This window comes from Ylistrum balloti, unplaced genomic scaffold (genome assembly GCF_031769215.1).
Source record: "Ylistrum balloti isolate Yb309-2 unplaced genomic scaffold, AGI_CSIRO_Ybal_v1 Utg370010, whole genome shotgun sequence".
Lineage (NCBI taxonomy): Eukaryota > Metazoa > Mollusca > Bivalvia > Pectinida > Pectinidae > Ylistrum > Ylistrum balloti.
Genome location: NW_026782083.1, coordinates 2797734 through 2815627, shown reverse-complemented (window position 1 = coordinate 2815627; position 17894 = coordinate 2797734). Strand labels below are relative to the sequence as shown.

At 36.8% G+C, this 17894-nt stretch overlaps 1 protein-coding gene across 1 annotated transcript in view; it reads left to right on the top strand.

Moving 5' to 3' along the window:
* The window catches only part of LOC132548378 (uncharacterized), a 29498-nt gene that overhangs the window by 6865 nt on the left and 4739 nt on the right, over positions 1–17894 (top strand). Inside the window, exons 2-7 of the mRNA XM_060212240.1 lie at positions 9457–9530; positions 12583–13512; positions 14349–14502; positions 14732–14854; positions 15801–15938; positions 16223–16372. Coding sequence (XP_060068223.1) covers positions 9457–9530; positions 12583–13512; positions 14349–14502; positions 14732–14854; positions 15801–15938; positions 16223–16372 — 1569 coding nt within the window. The remainder of the gene's footprint in view (positions 1–9456; positions 9531–12582; positions 13513–14348; positions 14503–14731; positions 14855–15800; positions 15939–16222; positions 16373–17894) is intronic.

Below are 17894 nucleotides of genomic sequence, written 5' to 3'. Positions count from 1 at the left end.
TTTGCACTGTCTATACGAAAAACGACAAATTAAAATATCGTGTGCTTTATTGAAGATGGGACTGTCGAGTTAGTAATCCGAAATTTTTGAGTTAGTAATCTGAAATTTTTAGATACTAACCCGAAATTTCGAGATAGCAACTCGAAATATTGAGCTAGTAATCCGAAATTTTGAGTTAGTAAGTCAAAATTTCGAGTTACTAACTCAAAATTTCGAGTTGCTATCTCGAAATTTCGAGATAAAATAAAACACAACGTGGCCGGAATAATGAACAAACATTTGATTCAATTGATTGGCCGTACCGACAGTACAGATTTATCGATGAAAGAAAGTGAAGTTGGTATTGAAATGTCCAAAATTTGAAGCCTCCATATCAAGTTATACGGTACATAATTTGTGTGATTCATTAAATGCACTGGATTATTCGACTTGGGAAGTCGACGCTACTGTTTGTCATGTAAGAAAATTTAACAATTGCGAAAATCTTCCCATGTAGATGAAGAAATACAAGTCTTTCATGTACTGCTATGGATGTACTTAAACATTATGATGCTATTGGCAGACACAGCTGAGGGGTACTGAAGTATCATATTCTGCTGATGGAAAGTGAAAATACAACTAATATTCAATGTAGATATTTCCAATTGGAATTACTAATGTATCTTTTAATTGCTTAATATCAGAACGATATGTAGTAGATTTATTATATTACTTTTAATTATTCAAATTTAAGATAATAATTCAAGTATCTCAAGGTAACAATATTGTTAATCAGTGTTTAGAAAAGAAACGTCTTTTAAACAGTTTCAGATATACGTACAACATTAAATGATATTGAAATTGGCATGGTAATAGGCGTAAATGTGAACATATTAACGTTAAATGGACGGTATTTTAAGAAATTATGAAACCTTTTATCAATCTTATTTAAATGGAAAGAATTAGACGGGTACCACCAATTGTAATTTACGGAGAAATAAACTACCAAGAATGATGGTATTCGTGTATCAAATTATACCATTATCATTATTGATTTATAAAGTTTGACACGTTGAAATAAACAAAATCTTGTATAATAAACTCTACATGCCATATCTATCGAAATTAATGAGAAACAAAAGTTTGTAGGTATTAACATGCATTGTATTGTCTTCTTGTGATTTCGATATATATATATATATATCAATTAAAGAAATTAATGAAACAATATGCACGTATAATTAGGCAGAAGCATTTCACTTTACAACAGAATTTAGATATACACTTTAATGTGGAATATGTTATTAACATTAGATATAGCACCATTTAGTACAATAAATAATAGCAGTGAATGTGTTAGTTATTTAACTTTATTGTTGTAATACCTCTACATATGTACTTACTACTAATTAAACAGTTATGTATTAACCGTATCTACCATCTGTAATTCTGTGTGTTAGTAATACCGTTTATTCCAACTATTCCTCTGAAACAAAGTTCTCTGTATCACAATATTAATATAATCATTTCCGAGATTGATATTCACAGCTGATGGGAAACAAATCAAACATAAATGAGATGTTCTTTCATGTAGATAATGGAAAGGTTTTGTGGATGTCGTATATACTCGGTGTTTGCCATTAAGCCTCGCAGATCCGTTCGAAATCTCTGATCATGACGATACGTGGTTTGGCCTATATTTAGACCAATGCTATCAGATGGTGGTCTATTCAAATCGCCCTACGCCAATCCGTTGTTCTTCTACATCAGTCGCTTATCTCGATCTTTTCCTACAACAAAACCAAAATGGACAGCTCTCCGCCTAGCTGCATGATAGATTTGAATTTTCCTGTTGCGAATTTTCCATTTCTGGACAGCAAGACTACTGCAGCCCAAGTCTATGGTGTTTACGGGTCGCAGGTGATTCGATATTAAAAGGCCCCTGTTGAAAGTTCCATAACAAGAAAGTTATCCGAAACTCCTCAGCATTACAGTCATAGCAGTTATAATCACAAACAGCTATCTCCCCACACCTCCCTGAGAAGAAGCAGTGTTTGTAATAAAATGATGGACGTTTCAATCAAAGAAACCATGTATGTACCAACTGCTGCGTTTTACCATATTACTGGAACAGAACGACGGGCGTGATGACTGACATAGGAGCTTGTTTTATCAACATGTGTGTAGATCTGCTTCTCTGACCTTGGAATTTATAGAGATATTTCTGACAAATCATTTCCCAGCCTGTTTTCTTGAATTGAAAAGCTACGAGTGTACCGACCACTTGGGGAGGAAAGGATAATAGTTTATAGCACTGACCCGGTGATGCCGGCGTGGCGTATACCAACACATGGTTCCCGTTACTTACACGTGCATATCTAAAAATATAACATACCTGTTACCACCTGTCTAACACACGCGATTGAATGATTGAAACTGATACCTACATTTTCAGAAGTTCTTATACCTATCATAATTTTATGGTCGACAACTGTGCTAGTTTTTACCGCTTAATAAAACATGTTTGTTATCGACGTACAAAGTACCTAACGACACATTGATACAGGCTGTGGAAAAATGGCTACATCACTTACATATAGTCAGAAAATGATAATTCAGGCCTACACAAGTAAAACCACAGATGCTTGTTTTGTTAAGGCAATTTTTATTACTATTTTATTAACTTTTTAATATACAAGTGCGTATCGTTAACGATATTTGACGTCAGTCATGAAATCTATACTTCCGTTGTAGTAGGGATTTCGTGATAGCTGATACAAAAAAAACCCCACAAAAACAAAGGAATGTAGATTTTGTACGCCACAAGTTCCTCGCCTACCTAATTTTCGGAAAACTGTTGATGATTTATAAAACGAAATTAAATTATCCCACATTCGTAAAACGATTTAGGGTACATGTATAACAATCTATGTCTAGTTACACCTGCCGTGCTAGTTAACATGCTACATGTCATAAGTGATGATAAATATGGTAGATTCCGTGGTTAGGAAAGCATTAAGACGTTGTCCTTGTTGCTGCATTGTTGTATCTTTTTTGGTTTTACGTAATTTCCTGTGTTATATAAATTTCCACCTGTAAAATATTCAGCTAAATCGTGTTGGTAGTCTAGTCCTATACTCTCAGTTGATCGTTATGTTATAGGTAGTTAGTTGAACAGTGCTATACAGCGTTCAGTGTATCTTGGTAGTTTGTTGAACAATGCTATACTACGTTCAGTGTATCATGGTAGTTTGTTAAACAGTGCTATACAGCGTTCAGTGTATCATTATAGTTTGTTGAACAGTGCTATACTGCGTTCAGCGTATCATGGTAGTTTGTTGAACAGTGCTATACTACGTTCAGTGTATAATTCTAGTTGGTTGAACAGTACTATACTACGTTCAGTGTATCATTCTAGTTGGTTGAACAGTGATATACAGCGTTCAGTTTATCATGGTAGTTTGTTGAACAGTGACATACAACGTTCAGTTTATCATTCTAGTTGGTTGAACAGTGATATACAGCGTTCAGTGTATCATTCTACTTTGTTGAACAGTGCTATACAGCGTTCAGTGTATCATGGTAGTTTGTTGAACAGTGCTATATTACGTTCAGTGTATCATGGTAGTTTGTTGAACAGTGCTATACAGCGTTCAGTGTATCATGGTAGTTTGTTGAACAGTGCTATACAGCGTTCAGTGTATCATGGTAGTTGGTTGAATAGTGCTATACTGCGTTCAGTGTATCATGGTAGTTTGTTGAAGAGTACTATACTACGTTCAGTTTATCATAGTAGTTTGTTGAACTGTGCTATACAGCGTTCAGTGTATCATGGTAGTTAGTCGAACAGTGCTATACTACGTTCAGTGTATCATGGTAGTTTGTTGAACAGTGCTATATTACGTTCAGTGTATCATAGTAGTTTGTTGAACTGTGCTATACAGCGTTCAGTGTATCATGGTAGTTTGTTGAACTGTGCTATACAGCGTTCAGTGTATCATGGTAGTTGGTTGAACTGTGCTATACTGCGTTCAGTGTATCTTTCTAGTTGGTTGAACTGTGCTATACTGCGTTCAGTGTATCATTCTAGTTGGTTGAACAGTGTTATACTGCGTTCAGTGTATCATTCTAGTTGGTTGAATAGTGCTATGCTCAGTTTATCATGCTAGTGTGTTTTACTGCCTTTAATGTATCATTGTATTTAGTTGAACGATGCTGTAGTGCCGTTAGTGTATCGTAGCTTTTGCTCTTGAATGGCTCGGACAAATATCGTGTTCAATGCTATCTTTATATAACGAATTATAACGAAAATGACGTTTTTCTCGAAACTAATCATAGATATTCGTCTTAACTTATTATATTCAAAATCTAGGCATTCCTTGAAATATCTATTTAAGATAAAAACAATAAAAATACATCAACATGCGAAAACTATCATAATAAAACTCAAAATCAATAAAACGAGGACAAAATATAAACAACAGATAGATTTACACAGAGACTCCGGAAAAAAAAGAGAATAATACCAGGCAATTGCATATTGCTTTTTAACAGCATCATTTTGATGAAGAATGTTGATTTAATAGTCTGATCAGTTACATTGGTGCCAGTACTGGCTCGAGAGTATCATCATTAGATATCGGTGTGTTATTTCTATTGCGTGCAAAAACTATGTTATCTTTGAATCAACGAGACCAAAATACTTGTGTGAGCCATTACGTTTGATTTCTCCCACGACCAGAGATAGGTCAAGGTTTGCCTTAATGTATTCCGAGAGCTGATACGATCAGCGGAAACTATCAGCCCTTATTTACCTGTATCAAACAGCTGTATTTTAACCCCGAGTTGTTTTAGTTTAGTCAATGACACGTTGAACATTTCTCACACATCACAAATGTACTTATTGCGAATTTTGAACTTAAACGTCTATAGATCGGCAAGTCGATTTCTCAGAAATCCTGAATTCAGTATATTTATATAAGTGTAGAACAAGACACAATCTGATATACATTTGTAGATAGAATTTAACAAGCACTTGACCTTTCATACTTTCTTCATCCTGCGTTGTGTTTGAACTAATTGACCAACCCAGTACATTTACTTTACCATGGATATAAGTATGATGAAATGTATTCGATTTACATGAATATGTAGCATTTCAAGTTCCATAAATTAGTTTCATTTAGGAATTAAGATAAATCTACTATAACGAAATACAAGGACTAGAAACAAATTGGTTTTATCCTCATTGGAGTTTCCCGCCACGTGTTAGACCTGCATGTACTTTATGTGTATATATTAAGGTAGCGGTACATACCCCCTTAACCTCGTGTGAAATGTCAGCGATCATTATTCCACTAACGAATTCCGTGTGTGGTACATAGCCTCCCAGATCACTCTCATTTACGTAATTAACGCAGTGATGTGCCCCTTCCACGACGATGAGAAGAATGAGGATAGATGGTGTCTGCTAATTGTTACGATAAGAACTTTGCTTCGTCCACTCTGGAGTGTAAGACAGACTTATCGGTTCTAAAAATTATAGTCAAATATATACAGATGTTCAAGCGTTCTCACATCTTTTAAACATTTTCCAAATATGCGTCCCAGAAATACAAAGTCTGTAAAACAGACGAACTATTACAAATGACCTACCAAAATATCTACACTATGTGATAAGAAACTGATCAATGAGTTACGCTGAAAATACCAGGTTAAAATATGTTTCCAATTAGAGAAAAACTCACTGAATTTTTCATTGGCTGCTGTTATATAACCAACGTTTTCCGAAATGGTTTGAATAAAAAAGTCACTCCAATTTGTGATGAAAGCCATATGTTGACGTACACAGCCAATAATTTGCTAGACAACTGTCACTGGGTCACACCAAAATCATCGGTTTTTGAAATATACTAAACTGTGTTTGTCCAATGTGCACTAATGCATTTCATTTTCCAAATAGTTCGAAATAGAGGCTTCATGCAATGAAAGTACATCAAGAGAACATCAAGTAAGTGTACATTTGAAGATATGGCCAAGAATTGTACAAAGAATACAAATTAAAGAACGAGAACTTATCTATAAACTAAAGCATTAGATAGACTGAGTGCAGAATGAATGATATTCCATCATTAAGCGTTTCCGTCCCTATACATGTAGGACTCGTGTCTTATACATCGGACTTGAAGTGAAAGCTAGAGTTAGAAAAACGCATAGGAGGCAACAAACAAGAACATCTTGATGATAAGATATTTTGTTTTATATCAATTAGATACTGTAATGATGTCTTAATGCCGATCAAACAGGCAAGCCGACGGCAAAATTTGATCACTGAAAGATATATCAGTAAGGCTTCAACCCACTTCTTTATACTGGTCGCGGCTTCTAGAATATGAATTATGAATAATATTGAGATACATAGTAAAGTCCTTTGAATATATGTGAATTCAAAGAAGCGGGCCAAAGCTAGTGAAAAATAAGCTGAACAATTCTTTACACAGTCGTAGGAGCTGGTAGCCAATCTGAACACTGGTATCAAAATAATACATGTGGATAACATATTTAAGAAGAAGGATAAAGTGATATTTTGTGGGTAGGATGTAAATGGTTATAACACATGTACAAACTTAATGCATCTTGACTATCTTATTGTTTTTACCTATGTTCATCACACCTTAACACTTATAGATAGCGTTACTTCTACTAAATGCAACACTTTCACAGCTAGCTGTAAATAATGAGACATAACTTGTGGACGGTGGTATCTTCTGTAGTAATCTCGGTTGACATGGTAGGTTTCGTCAATGAAACCTTTCAGTAATCCTGGTTTTATTTTGCTTATATATACCATAGCCGCTGTTCTCCTGCGATAAAGATCCCTCCGATACCTCACCTTCTGTCAGGAAACACAAACACCAGAAAAACCAAGATGTAATGTTCATTGTAAGGAATGGATAAGCTCCGACAGTTACAAAATAATATTCTCACAAATTTGTATCTTTTATTACAGCTAAACATGTCGCTAATTCACACACTACACAAATTAGACAAATTAATCCAAATTATCTCCCTTATAGAAAATGAAAATAACTTTAAATAGATTACCATGTGCACTATAGGTGCAACTATCGCCAAGTGACCTCACCGTTAAAATCCTAACGTCCAGCACGTGTAATTGATTACTTCAACGCCCCCTATCGGAAAGTATGATGCTGAAGTCAGCACAAAAATACACAAGTGAATATAATCGGCTTACTATGTTTTATCAAACTCAGAAAATAACATTATATACAAGTTACCCCCGTCCTCCTGATAGAAATTCCGAACTTAGTTTACCTCCTCATGATACTTACATAAGTAAAATTGGTATAATGATATATCAGTCTTCATCCTGTTGTCGTTTCTTCATCCAAATAATACCGCAACATTAGAAATTGATTTTAAATCATAGTAATTTAACATGTATGAACAAAATAAGAATTTACTTGAAACTGTAGAAATTGGGACCAGAAGGTTAATTGTTTTCTGCTTTATCGATATGTACTATGTAAATTTCAGTTGGATATACAATTTCGACAAGTGTCGACGCCACGCCTTACATCTATGTTGATTTGAAAGTTCTGAGGTCAAATATGGCACCCAATGATACAACTGTCGTATATCGTTATTTATACCTATAATTGTGTTGGTCAAACGTTGTGAAAGTCATGTACTACTTAAATGTCACTTCCTATCTCAGATACAAGTATGATAATGACCTACAAGTGAGCTACACATGGTACATTGGTGAGGTACACTCGTCAGGATAATTGAGCATTGACAGACTACAGAGTCGAAGCGTGTTCAGGAGGCAGCACAATCAGCGGGAATGTAACACGTTATATGAAATAATTATGGAAATATATAGGTCAGAAGTACCGTATGAAGCAATGCCAAGTATGAACTGGTAACTTTGTTATCTTCATTGCATCATCTGCAAACAGAATTTCACTGCAAATAAGAATTGTCAGATATTTTACAGTTTAAAAAATGAAACTATATCTCATTTTCTTAGAGTTAAGAAATTCCCAAAATGATTTACTCAAATGGTGCAGATCGCATTGGACCCCATTAGGACTGGGCTTTTCGTGCACAAAGAAATGGAGCTCACCAGTCATTAGATCTTGCATGGGAAAACGCCCTGTTGCATCAATTAACGTTTGTTTGCTATCAAGGAAGGCACGCTATCTCACTCCCGTCAACTAGGTTATGTAGGATTGCATTCAACAGATTTCTTTCTTCGTACAAAATGCTCTCTTTAAGTTTTTGCCGTAAGTTTGCAAAATACTATATCCTAGCTAACTGGCTGTTTGTTGTTGCACTTAACAATAACCGCTCGTCGAGATTTATCCCGGGGAGAATTCATCTCTTGCATGTGCATTTCGGAAGTGTTAAATGTAAATAGAAAACGAGCTCAATGAATCATATAAATGAGTGTTCCGGGAGAAAATCGAGCATATTTTGACACGTCAATCCCGGCACAAACGTGCCTAGGTTTTCATAACAAGTTAACGAGGATAGCATGCTTTTCTTTCTTTTTTTTTTTATTTTTATTAGAAATTTAGATTTTCAGAGTCTGGAACGTCTAACTGCCGCCAACCAAGTTACTAATCATTTATAGACACTCATCAGTGGTAATTAAAGCAATGTTGTAATTACGGATGATTTTGGAGATTCTATTGCTAAAGTTTTAGTATATTTAGTCCATGCGTGTTATCTCGCATCATGTTTTAACGTCAGGCTGGTGTTGGGCAATACTGAAGTATGTTTTGGTCGGGGATGATTTGAACTTTTTCCAGATTGAAAAAAATTCCCAATTTCATGGGCTTTCTGTTGAGCTTTAACTCAATAGATGAATGTTTTTAAGTCTATCAACAGAATAAGACAAACTAAAGTTCATACAGCTTACTCATTTTGACCTGTTCAGCTTTACACTATAATTATGACAAGTCCGCCGTTTGTCAGTTCGGGTGGTTCCATATACAGTTTACAGCATTAGCTCTTGAATGCTACCCCTAATGGATCTTGGCTATTAACAGGACGCGAACAACCGAAAGACCTATTTACCGACCAAATTAATCCATTTCGCTATCAAAGACCAATCAGATTATATATTTCAGAATAACATTCACATTTCATTAGTTACACCTTGTAATCAGTTTGGGAGGTTATTACAACTATGACTCTAAACGTTTTATGCTGTCAAAATTAATAGGTGGTATTTTGTTTCAATGATATTGACCTGGATTTTTTATGATAAGTTGACATTAGTAGCATGGATATACTTGGCGTCTTCTCTGAAAGTTAATATGCTAACCCTTCAAAAACACCTGGTCTTATTCGTCTTGTATCTAATCAGTGGAAATATTTTTGCTCTGTGCCTATATTGTCCTCGTTCCATCCATGGTAAAAATTCGATTTTTTCACTTGGTTTTTCAGACACACCAGAAGAGGAAAAATTAATTGACATTCCAGTAAGACAGAAGCGGACGACAGATGGCGGATCATTACCGGTAGGTACGAAAGACGGTTATTATAATTAGTGACCCAAGTCTGAGGTTTTACTGTTCTGTAAGCTTTCGTTTACCTGCTCCTTCAGTTATTCATTATCATATTAAGTCATGCAGCTAATGAAACCAGAAATAATAACCGCACTCTCAAATAAGCATTTCATTAACACACGGAAGTTAAGTCAATCCACCAATGGCCTAAATGCTGAAACCAGAGAGGGAGAAAAGCAAAAATTAGTCAAAAGAGGTTTCCAAGTCTAGATGGAGAGGTGCTCTATCCCATTATTCAATAAATTTCATTTCATTTATATAACTTATGATTTCAAAAGAAGGTCAACTACATGTGTATATTCTGACTTCAAAGGTGGCATGCAGATTACTGTGATCCTCGGACCTAAGAGTTGTGTCTACAGCATGCAATCTTTTGAAACCATTACGATAATACGGAAATGCCTATGTTAAAGTTAAATGCACTTCATTCTCGGATACGAGACAATTAACTAAACGTAAAGACAACAAAAAAATCCCAATTTGTCAACACAATCGTAATCCAAACTCAAATTCAATCAAACTTGGTCAAACTGTAAACAAAAGAAAGATTTACACGGCGGAGACTCCTGAAAAAGTGCAGGAACACTAATGTAAGGTGTTCCGGAAGAGTAAGCGTCTTCTGCTTCATCGATGCCATCAACCATGTAAACCTTGGTCAATCCAGTTAAGCAATGTGACGTTCCCAAATGAGAACAAGGTATTCAAAAACGAAATCAAAGCCTTTAAAAAGTGTCCCTGAAATTGTTGGTCTGCAATGGATTTTTTCAGTAAGTACAAATATTGAAGGTACCAATTGAAGATTTTTAGATACTGAAGTCAGTTGATTAAACATTGACCATCAATCAGTCACTACTAGCTGGCTGTAGTGGCTAGCTCCTGTAACTTTCATTTGTCTTCAGCACGCCTTTCGGTATGTAAGGTGGTTTTAAGTTGGCGTTTTGCTATACAGCTCACGACATTTGTATCGAAGGTCTAAAGTAAGCAAACAAACAAAATATCAGATGTGTTTTATTGCAGATATCTAACAACCAGTGCATATAATTCATCATGTAGAAGAAATGTCCCGTTATCGATCCGCAAAGATACGTGTATGTCCAGTTGATTGATATAGACAACTTGGGCTCTAACAGAATGCGCAGTAATTGAGATGTTGATTTCAAAGCGAGTTAATATCTCTTCCACCTTAGATGTCCGTAACAGTTTAATCATAACCATTCGCCTTTACTCCTGGGACGCGATCATATAGACCACTGACGTCAGAATTCAATCGCGGATTATTATCGAAACAAAGGCTATTTTTAGATTAAGAAACTACAGGATATTTGTTTATTGTAAATAGTCTATATTACAGTAGGCTCAGACAGAAACTACCAAAATTCAAGCAATGCTATCCCAACATCACGATATTGTTTGAAGAACCAAATCGCAGAATGTATAACAATGTTCATGATTATCTCTATAAACATTGGCTAACATCACTAAATTTCTTACCACAGTATAGATTTTTATACAACATAGCTGGCTAAATTAATCTAGTTTTGATGCGTGTGTATGTGTGAAGAGGCATGTTGTGTGTGTTTTTTTAACACATATATAACACATGTAAGTAGTGTTCTTGTAGGAAAGTCATTCTAGCCAGTGTTTTACCAATGTCCATATGTACGAGATCCCAACTCCTGTGTAAATACTCTTAATACATCTTATCCAGTATATCTCAAATAAGAAGGACAGTGTTATTTACGGGTACCTGTTACGAGCACGGTTTTATATTTTAGTTTCTGATACGTGGGACATTTTGTAGTGGCTGGCAAATTAAAATGGTTTTCCTGAAATTCAATTAAATGGCATTGGAGAATTCCAATTGGTACGATGTCAGTTATATTTATAGTGGAGAATTTTGTTTAGTTCTTGGTCAATTTACCTGATACTGCAGCAGTCATTTTGATTCGTAACGTCAAACATGGAACAACAACTTCCTTAGTATTTCTCTGAATATGATTTATAACAGAAACGATTTAAATTGGCTATTTCAATTAATATCTATTAATTTGTTTTAAATATTTAGACCAACAATCTCTCATTTATTTCCCTGTTTAATCGGTGACCATGCTGGCGTATTACCTAAATTAGATTTGAGGATAACTGTCTAATCGATTCTGAGATATGGGAAAAGGACCGTAAGATGCAAAATTCATAACATATATAGTTGTTTTCGATGCATAACAGAAATTGCCATGGAAAAGAGACAAATAAATGTTCACTTCACTGGCTTGTATGTTTGCTGGTTTTATTGACCTGTAAACAGCCAGGGTCATTTCGAGGTGGAGACTCCTTGTAAAAGCTGGTAACAACTACACTGAACAACACACAAGAGGTCCGTCGCATACTGTTCTAACAAATCAGAGTATAGTGTTATGCCAAAGGCACCACCACGTCAGCGCAGACAGGTCCGTTTCTCGACATTCTGAAGGATAGGGAGAGTCGAACAAAGTACATAAACCTCAGATCTTCTACTTAAATAATGCAGACCAACAAAACCTTTGTCTAGTCACGGTAAAGAGAACTAATGAGTCTCTACACCTATCCAAACATAGGTAGCAAATTACCCAAGCGGCCTGCTAGAATGGCCACGCTAATGGGTTTAAAGTAGGTACATCAAGTTTAAAAGTGTTATCGATGTAATTAAGTAACAGTTGCCAAGACAGCATCTTCCAAGTAAAACGTGAATATTGAATCAGTATGCTGAAAAATTGGGTTCCAGATAATTTCTTAATAAAAAAATAGATAAAGCTTGAGTGTAACGTAAATTAAAAACCAAACATTGAAAATACGTACGTAAGTGAAGCAAAAGATATCTTAAACCTGTTTATATCTTCTTCGGCAACACTGGTGCATCTAACTACATTTTTTAAAGATAAAAGCTCGAAATGTCTTCTGAGAATTCATTGATAATGTTTCACATGATATTCCTTGGTGTATGATTTCTTCTGTTTCATATTTTCAGCCTCTCCCAATGACCCAACAGTCCGGATCCACCCCCATCGACCGTAGCGGCCAAGCATCTCATGACTATCAACATGGCGGGGCCAGCTTTGACACTTCGAGTTCCCACCAAGTTAACACGAGAAGAAATACCGGAGATGACGAAGTAAGAACGAGGATGGTTTTCAACACAGCAAATTATGACGTCATTGCCGAAACTGGAGAGAGTACGTATACTCCATTTACAAGTGGTTCAAATGGAAATACGGGTAATGGAGGAGGTCAAGGTTATCAGACCGGGGACAATAGAAGAACAACAGTTACGCAGTATTACGTCACTCGCGAAGGAACAGCACAGAGACTGGGAACCAATGAAGAACGAGGGACTGGAAATGATGACGAAGGATCTACCCAATACAACTCCGGAGTACAGGTTCAGTACAGCAACACACAACAGAACGGGGACTCACAGAGAAATCAAGGTCAGACAACACAGAGACAAGGCCAAACGCCTCGCAGACGTCAGGGTCAAACCTCTCAAGGACAAACGACTTATAACTACAACACTAGAAGTCGGACATACCCTGGACGAAGCCAGGATCCAGTACATACCGCATACACCCAGTCATCTGGAGTGGGGAGCAACACGCCTTTGTACACAACAGGGACACAGACCTACCCGTATTACAACCAGTACCCATCCAATACTGGTACATACACAACAGAAACACGTACTACTCAATCACAGACCTATTACCCATATCAGACGGGAACAACCTACACTACCGGAAACCGAGGAGGTGGAGGGTCAGGATATAGCTCTTTGGGACAGGTCTTCAACCTCAACAACAACCCTCAGTACACCACATACAATAGCAGACAGACCAACCCAGGAGGCTACATCTCTGGGACCAGTTCTGTTCCCAACACTGGAATCATTTCTAACGATCCAGTAAGTTCATTAATTATTTCTCTACGAAAGTAATATGTGTTCCATTATTTTGAATTAGTGGATGACCTTTCCTCCTACACAAACCTTGAACTTCCACATAGATCTATCAAGGTAAACATTAAGTTATCCTGTGCCCTTTAGCATCTGACATTCATTTACAGTACCTGTAAGATGACCTTTCTTTCGGATAGATTTAAAGGTCAGGTTCACGATTAATCCGAAAGGCTTATATCTATTAGGAACAATCTGGTGGCTTTACATATATAGACACACTTAGTATTTGTAAACTTAGACACATCGACTAACAGTACAATAGACATCCAGATTTCGGGGGATTTGTTTTTAAATCAATCTTTTCGGGGCGATTTATTATCAAATAGGCAGAACAAAAACGCCATTATATCATGTCTGGAAGGTATTCTGATCTTGCTACAACCGATACTACCATGAGATACTTTGTACATTACCTGGGTATCTAGGAAGATTTACTCTTTATTGCGTTCAGGTCTTGGACTTTTAAAAAGATAAATGCATAATGTTATGTTTGAGTATCGATATCATAAAGCTTTCCAGTAATGATATTATTCTGTTTAGGTCTAACAGCAAAATAAACTGTAATATTGAGGTCCTGTCTCCAGACAACTTGTCAGAGATCTAAATAAAAAACCTAGACTAGTTTTATATGTGGCCAATAAAGACTTCGTTAGGGTACATACAGAAATATGATGAATAAAGTTCCACATTGTTATACGTACGCTCACATGGTACTAATTATCAGTATTTCACTCTATCGATGTTAGTTATGCCTAAGACTTGTCTGTCTTTTTTCTGTGAAGAACTGTCCAGTGTCCACATATCGGGTCTACATCAATAACATGGAATGTACTCGAGCTGTGGACACACTCGGCTCCTTCATCTGTTACAACTACGAAAGGGTGTCACGTGACTGTTGCGAGAAGTGTCTGTCCATCAAGCGAGCGTCCAATGTAGGTAAGGAAATAACAAGATTCGACAGGGGAGCATTCTAAGGAATGGGGGAAAAGGACACTGTGATTTAAAGTAAGATTGTAATTCTAATGATTTAAATCGAATTTCTGTTGCTCGGCCAACGTATCTTAAGTCTTCCAAATGAAGCGAAAAACAGGCCAAATAAATTCTAGTTTCCTGTTTACATGAAAAAGCAATAATATATTAACCAGAGAACGATATCATTCTACAGGCTGCGAGTACGGAGACAGGTCGTACCAATGTAGAAACATGGAACCATTCGACTGTTATGCTCCACGTAATCGTGAGATCTGCTGCGACACGTGCAACCGTTACGAACTCCAGAGAAATACAGGTAAGGCCTACTAACTGAATATTGCAAAGTGTTTTCGTATACCATAATCAGAAGTGACAGATGATGAAGTTGTTAATTGCATAAGTAATTTATCGATCTGATTAAACTACAAGACATCTTTATTTACTACATTATGAAGTCCTGGCGGTGGCCGGAAAGGGGTCATGTTCAGATAACCTCTCTGGTTGTTATACCACTGCCACTCAAACAAGTCTCTCATATGCTTGTTCGGCAGCGTCGATGGAGCAGGCACTGTTGAAGAAATTTCCTCAGTGGTATATGTAGTTACGATTACGGTAAATAAGAATTTACAGATAACACACATTTTCCAATAAATAAACCTCTTTTGATGCGAGGCGGTTCCTATTGGCGCAACCATCTTGTGCGAGGCGGTTCCTATTGGCGCAACCATCTTGTACGAGGCGGCTTCCTATTGGCGCAACCATCTCGTGCGAGGCGGTTCCTATTGGCGCAACCATCTTGTGCGAGGCGGTTCCTATTGGCGCAACCATCTTGTACGAGGCGGCTTCCTATTGGCGCAACCATCTTGTGCGATGCGGTTCCTATTGGCGCAACCATCTTGTGCGAGGCGGCTTCCTATTGGCGCAACCATCTTGTGCGATGCGGTTCCTATTGGCGCAACCATCTTGTGCGAGGCGGTTCCTATTGGCGTAACCATCTCGTGCGAGGCGGCTTCCTAATGGTGCATCCATCTTGGTATGGATGAGATTCGGGACACTCGAATATCATCTATTTAATAACGACCAACTGTGATAAGAATCGAGGAGAAACAAGCTCTGGTAAGATTTTGCCAGTCAAGTTTTGATTCAATGATTGAAAGATCGTCTGAACGTGACCATTTTCTAACCACCTTCATTACTTCATAAAGGAATGTACATTGATGTTCCTTTTATCGGAGAGAGTAATTCATATACTTATTTTTCAGGTATTTCCGGTTGCGAATATGGTGATCTTACGCCTCGTTGTCAGATTGTGAGCGAAAGGCGCCACCTATGCTATCTTCCCGAGAATCAAAGGCTGTGTTGTCTGACGTGTCCAAGATTAGAGGACAGGTCAAACCCAAGTACGTCATCTTCCTGTAAAGCATGGAAATAAACTACAATATACCCTGTTTCCTTCCCGAATCCCATTCCAGGGATTGAAATTAGTAAACAGTATTTTCATCTTGTTAACTGAAACATATCGATTGACATAAAACACGTGTCAATTATAGTAAATGTTCAAAACAAACTGCTCTTTTGTTTAAATATCCCGGTGTTAAGTTCTTTCGTAATGTTAACATCCATGTTTGTAATATACAAATTACACACTGTACTATCCCGATCACTGGTTTAATGTATTTTACAGCGTGTAAATGGGGCGACCAGAACCCGCAGTTATGTGAACCCTTCACAAGTGACAACCAGCTGCGTGTGAACTGTTATCAAACGTCCGTTCGCCAGGTGTGCTGCAGCACGTGCGAAAGGTTGAGGTCAAGGATACGTGTGAATATCCCAGGTACGTATCCTACAAATACCTTTATCTGTTGTCTAGACCAAATCTACCCTTAGGCCTTGATTTGTGAGGGGCACTGATGAGCAATGATTTATGTCAAATCATGAAAATGACGTTTTATACATTTGAAATGAGGACAGGTATATCTTAGCCTTCTTGTTATCGCAAATCTGGGGACGTACTGGATGGATCCTTCTCAAATTTCATACGTAGGTTTTTAGTGATGTATAGTCTGTTTCAGAAATGTTCGAAAAAAATGGCCGACAGGTAGTCATTTTAGTCAAGTTTGTTATCGTCATTTCCTGAGCACCTTAGTCCATAGATGTTCGTACTTTATTTTGAGACTGATCAGACATGATGGCCGTCTTTTATGATTGTCATACAGTGTTATCGCTATTTTAGAAGGACTGAATGAACCATTCTCAAACTTGATGGATACATTTTAGGTTCCCATTGGCCCCCTGTTCTGCATAGTTATATTGGGACTGACCGAAAAAATAAGATGGCTAACAGGTGGCCATTTTGGATATTGACAACTAAAGTTTGTTATCGTTATTTCTAGATAACGACTGGGTGGACCTTTTTTATGTGCAGGTGTCCTTGATCCCTAATTATGCCATTTTGATTTGGGGGCAACGGACATGTTTGATTTCACAATGCAATACTGTTTGTGCTTTTCTAAAGAAGTATTTGATGAATCGTTCTTCAATTCCCTATGTCGTTCCACTTGGCCCCTTATTGCGCTCTTTTGAGTTTGAGACTTATCAGATTTCATATATAGGTTTCCCTTCGTCCCTAATGTACTATTTTGGTTTAGAGACAGATCAGAAAAACAAAATGACCGACGGGCGGCCATCTCGGATTTAATATTTGTTTAATATTACTATCGTTATTTCTAAAAGATAATTTTCAAATCTCATATTATAAGGGACACAAACAGTGGAAAGAGGAGAAAAGTAGGAAAAAGGTCCAATATTTGAAGAACAAATAAGATCAGTTAGTGAGAATCGCCAAGATCTCTCCAGGATATAGTACTATGGTATAATATATATGGTTTATCAAGTGAATTTTGATAAACATATATACACCTCTATGGTAACATATTTGATCCCCAGCGATGACTCATGCCGGTTCTGACTGACGAGGTAATAATGTTTATTGATAAGTCTGTTGCCAGCTTAATGGGGAGAGGATATGTTATTCATTATCTATCGTTAAGGTAGAGGGGCTATTCTGCACTGGAACCTTCAGTTTTACATAGAACATCTTCACATTTAATTACTTCACATAAGCATTACTACAGACGGGCGTGTATGTTAATAAAATCAACAATTTGTTTAATCATCGAATAATGAAACATAATTGATATACCAGACTTACGATATTACAAATTAATGTACTAACTATTATCAATTTATCAGCCCCTCGTCTTTGACTTAATCATTGCAGATGAAGAATGGTTTCAAACCAAATGCTATCATTTTATATTACAAAAAAATCACAGGCTACCAAAATTGAAACTTGT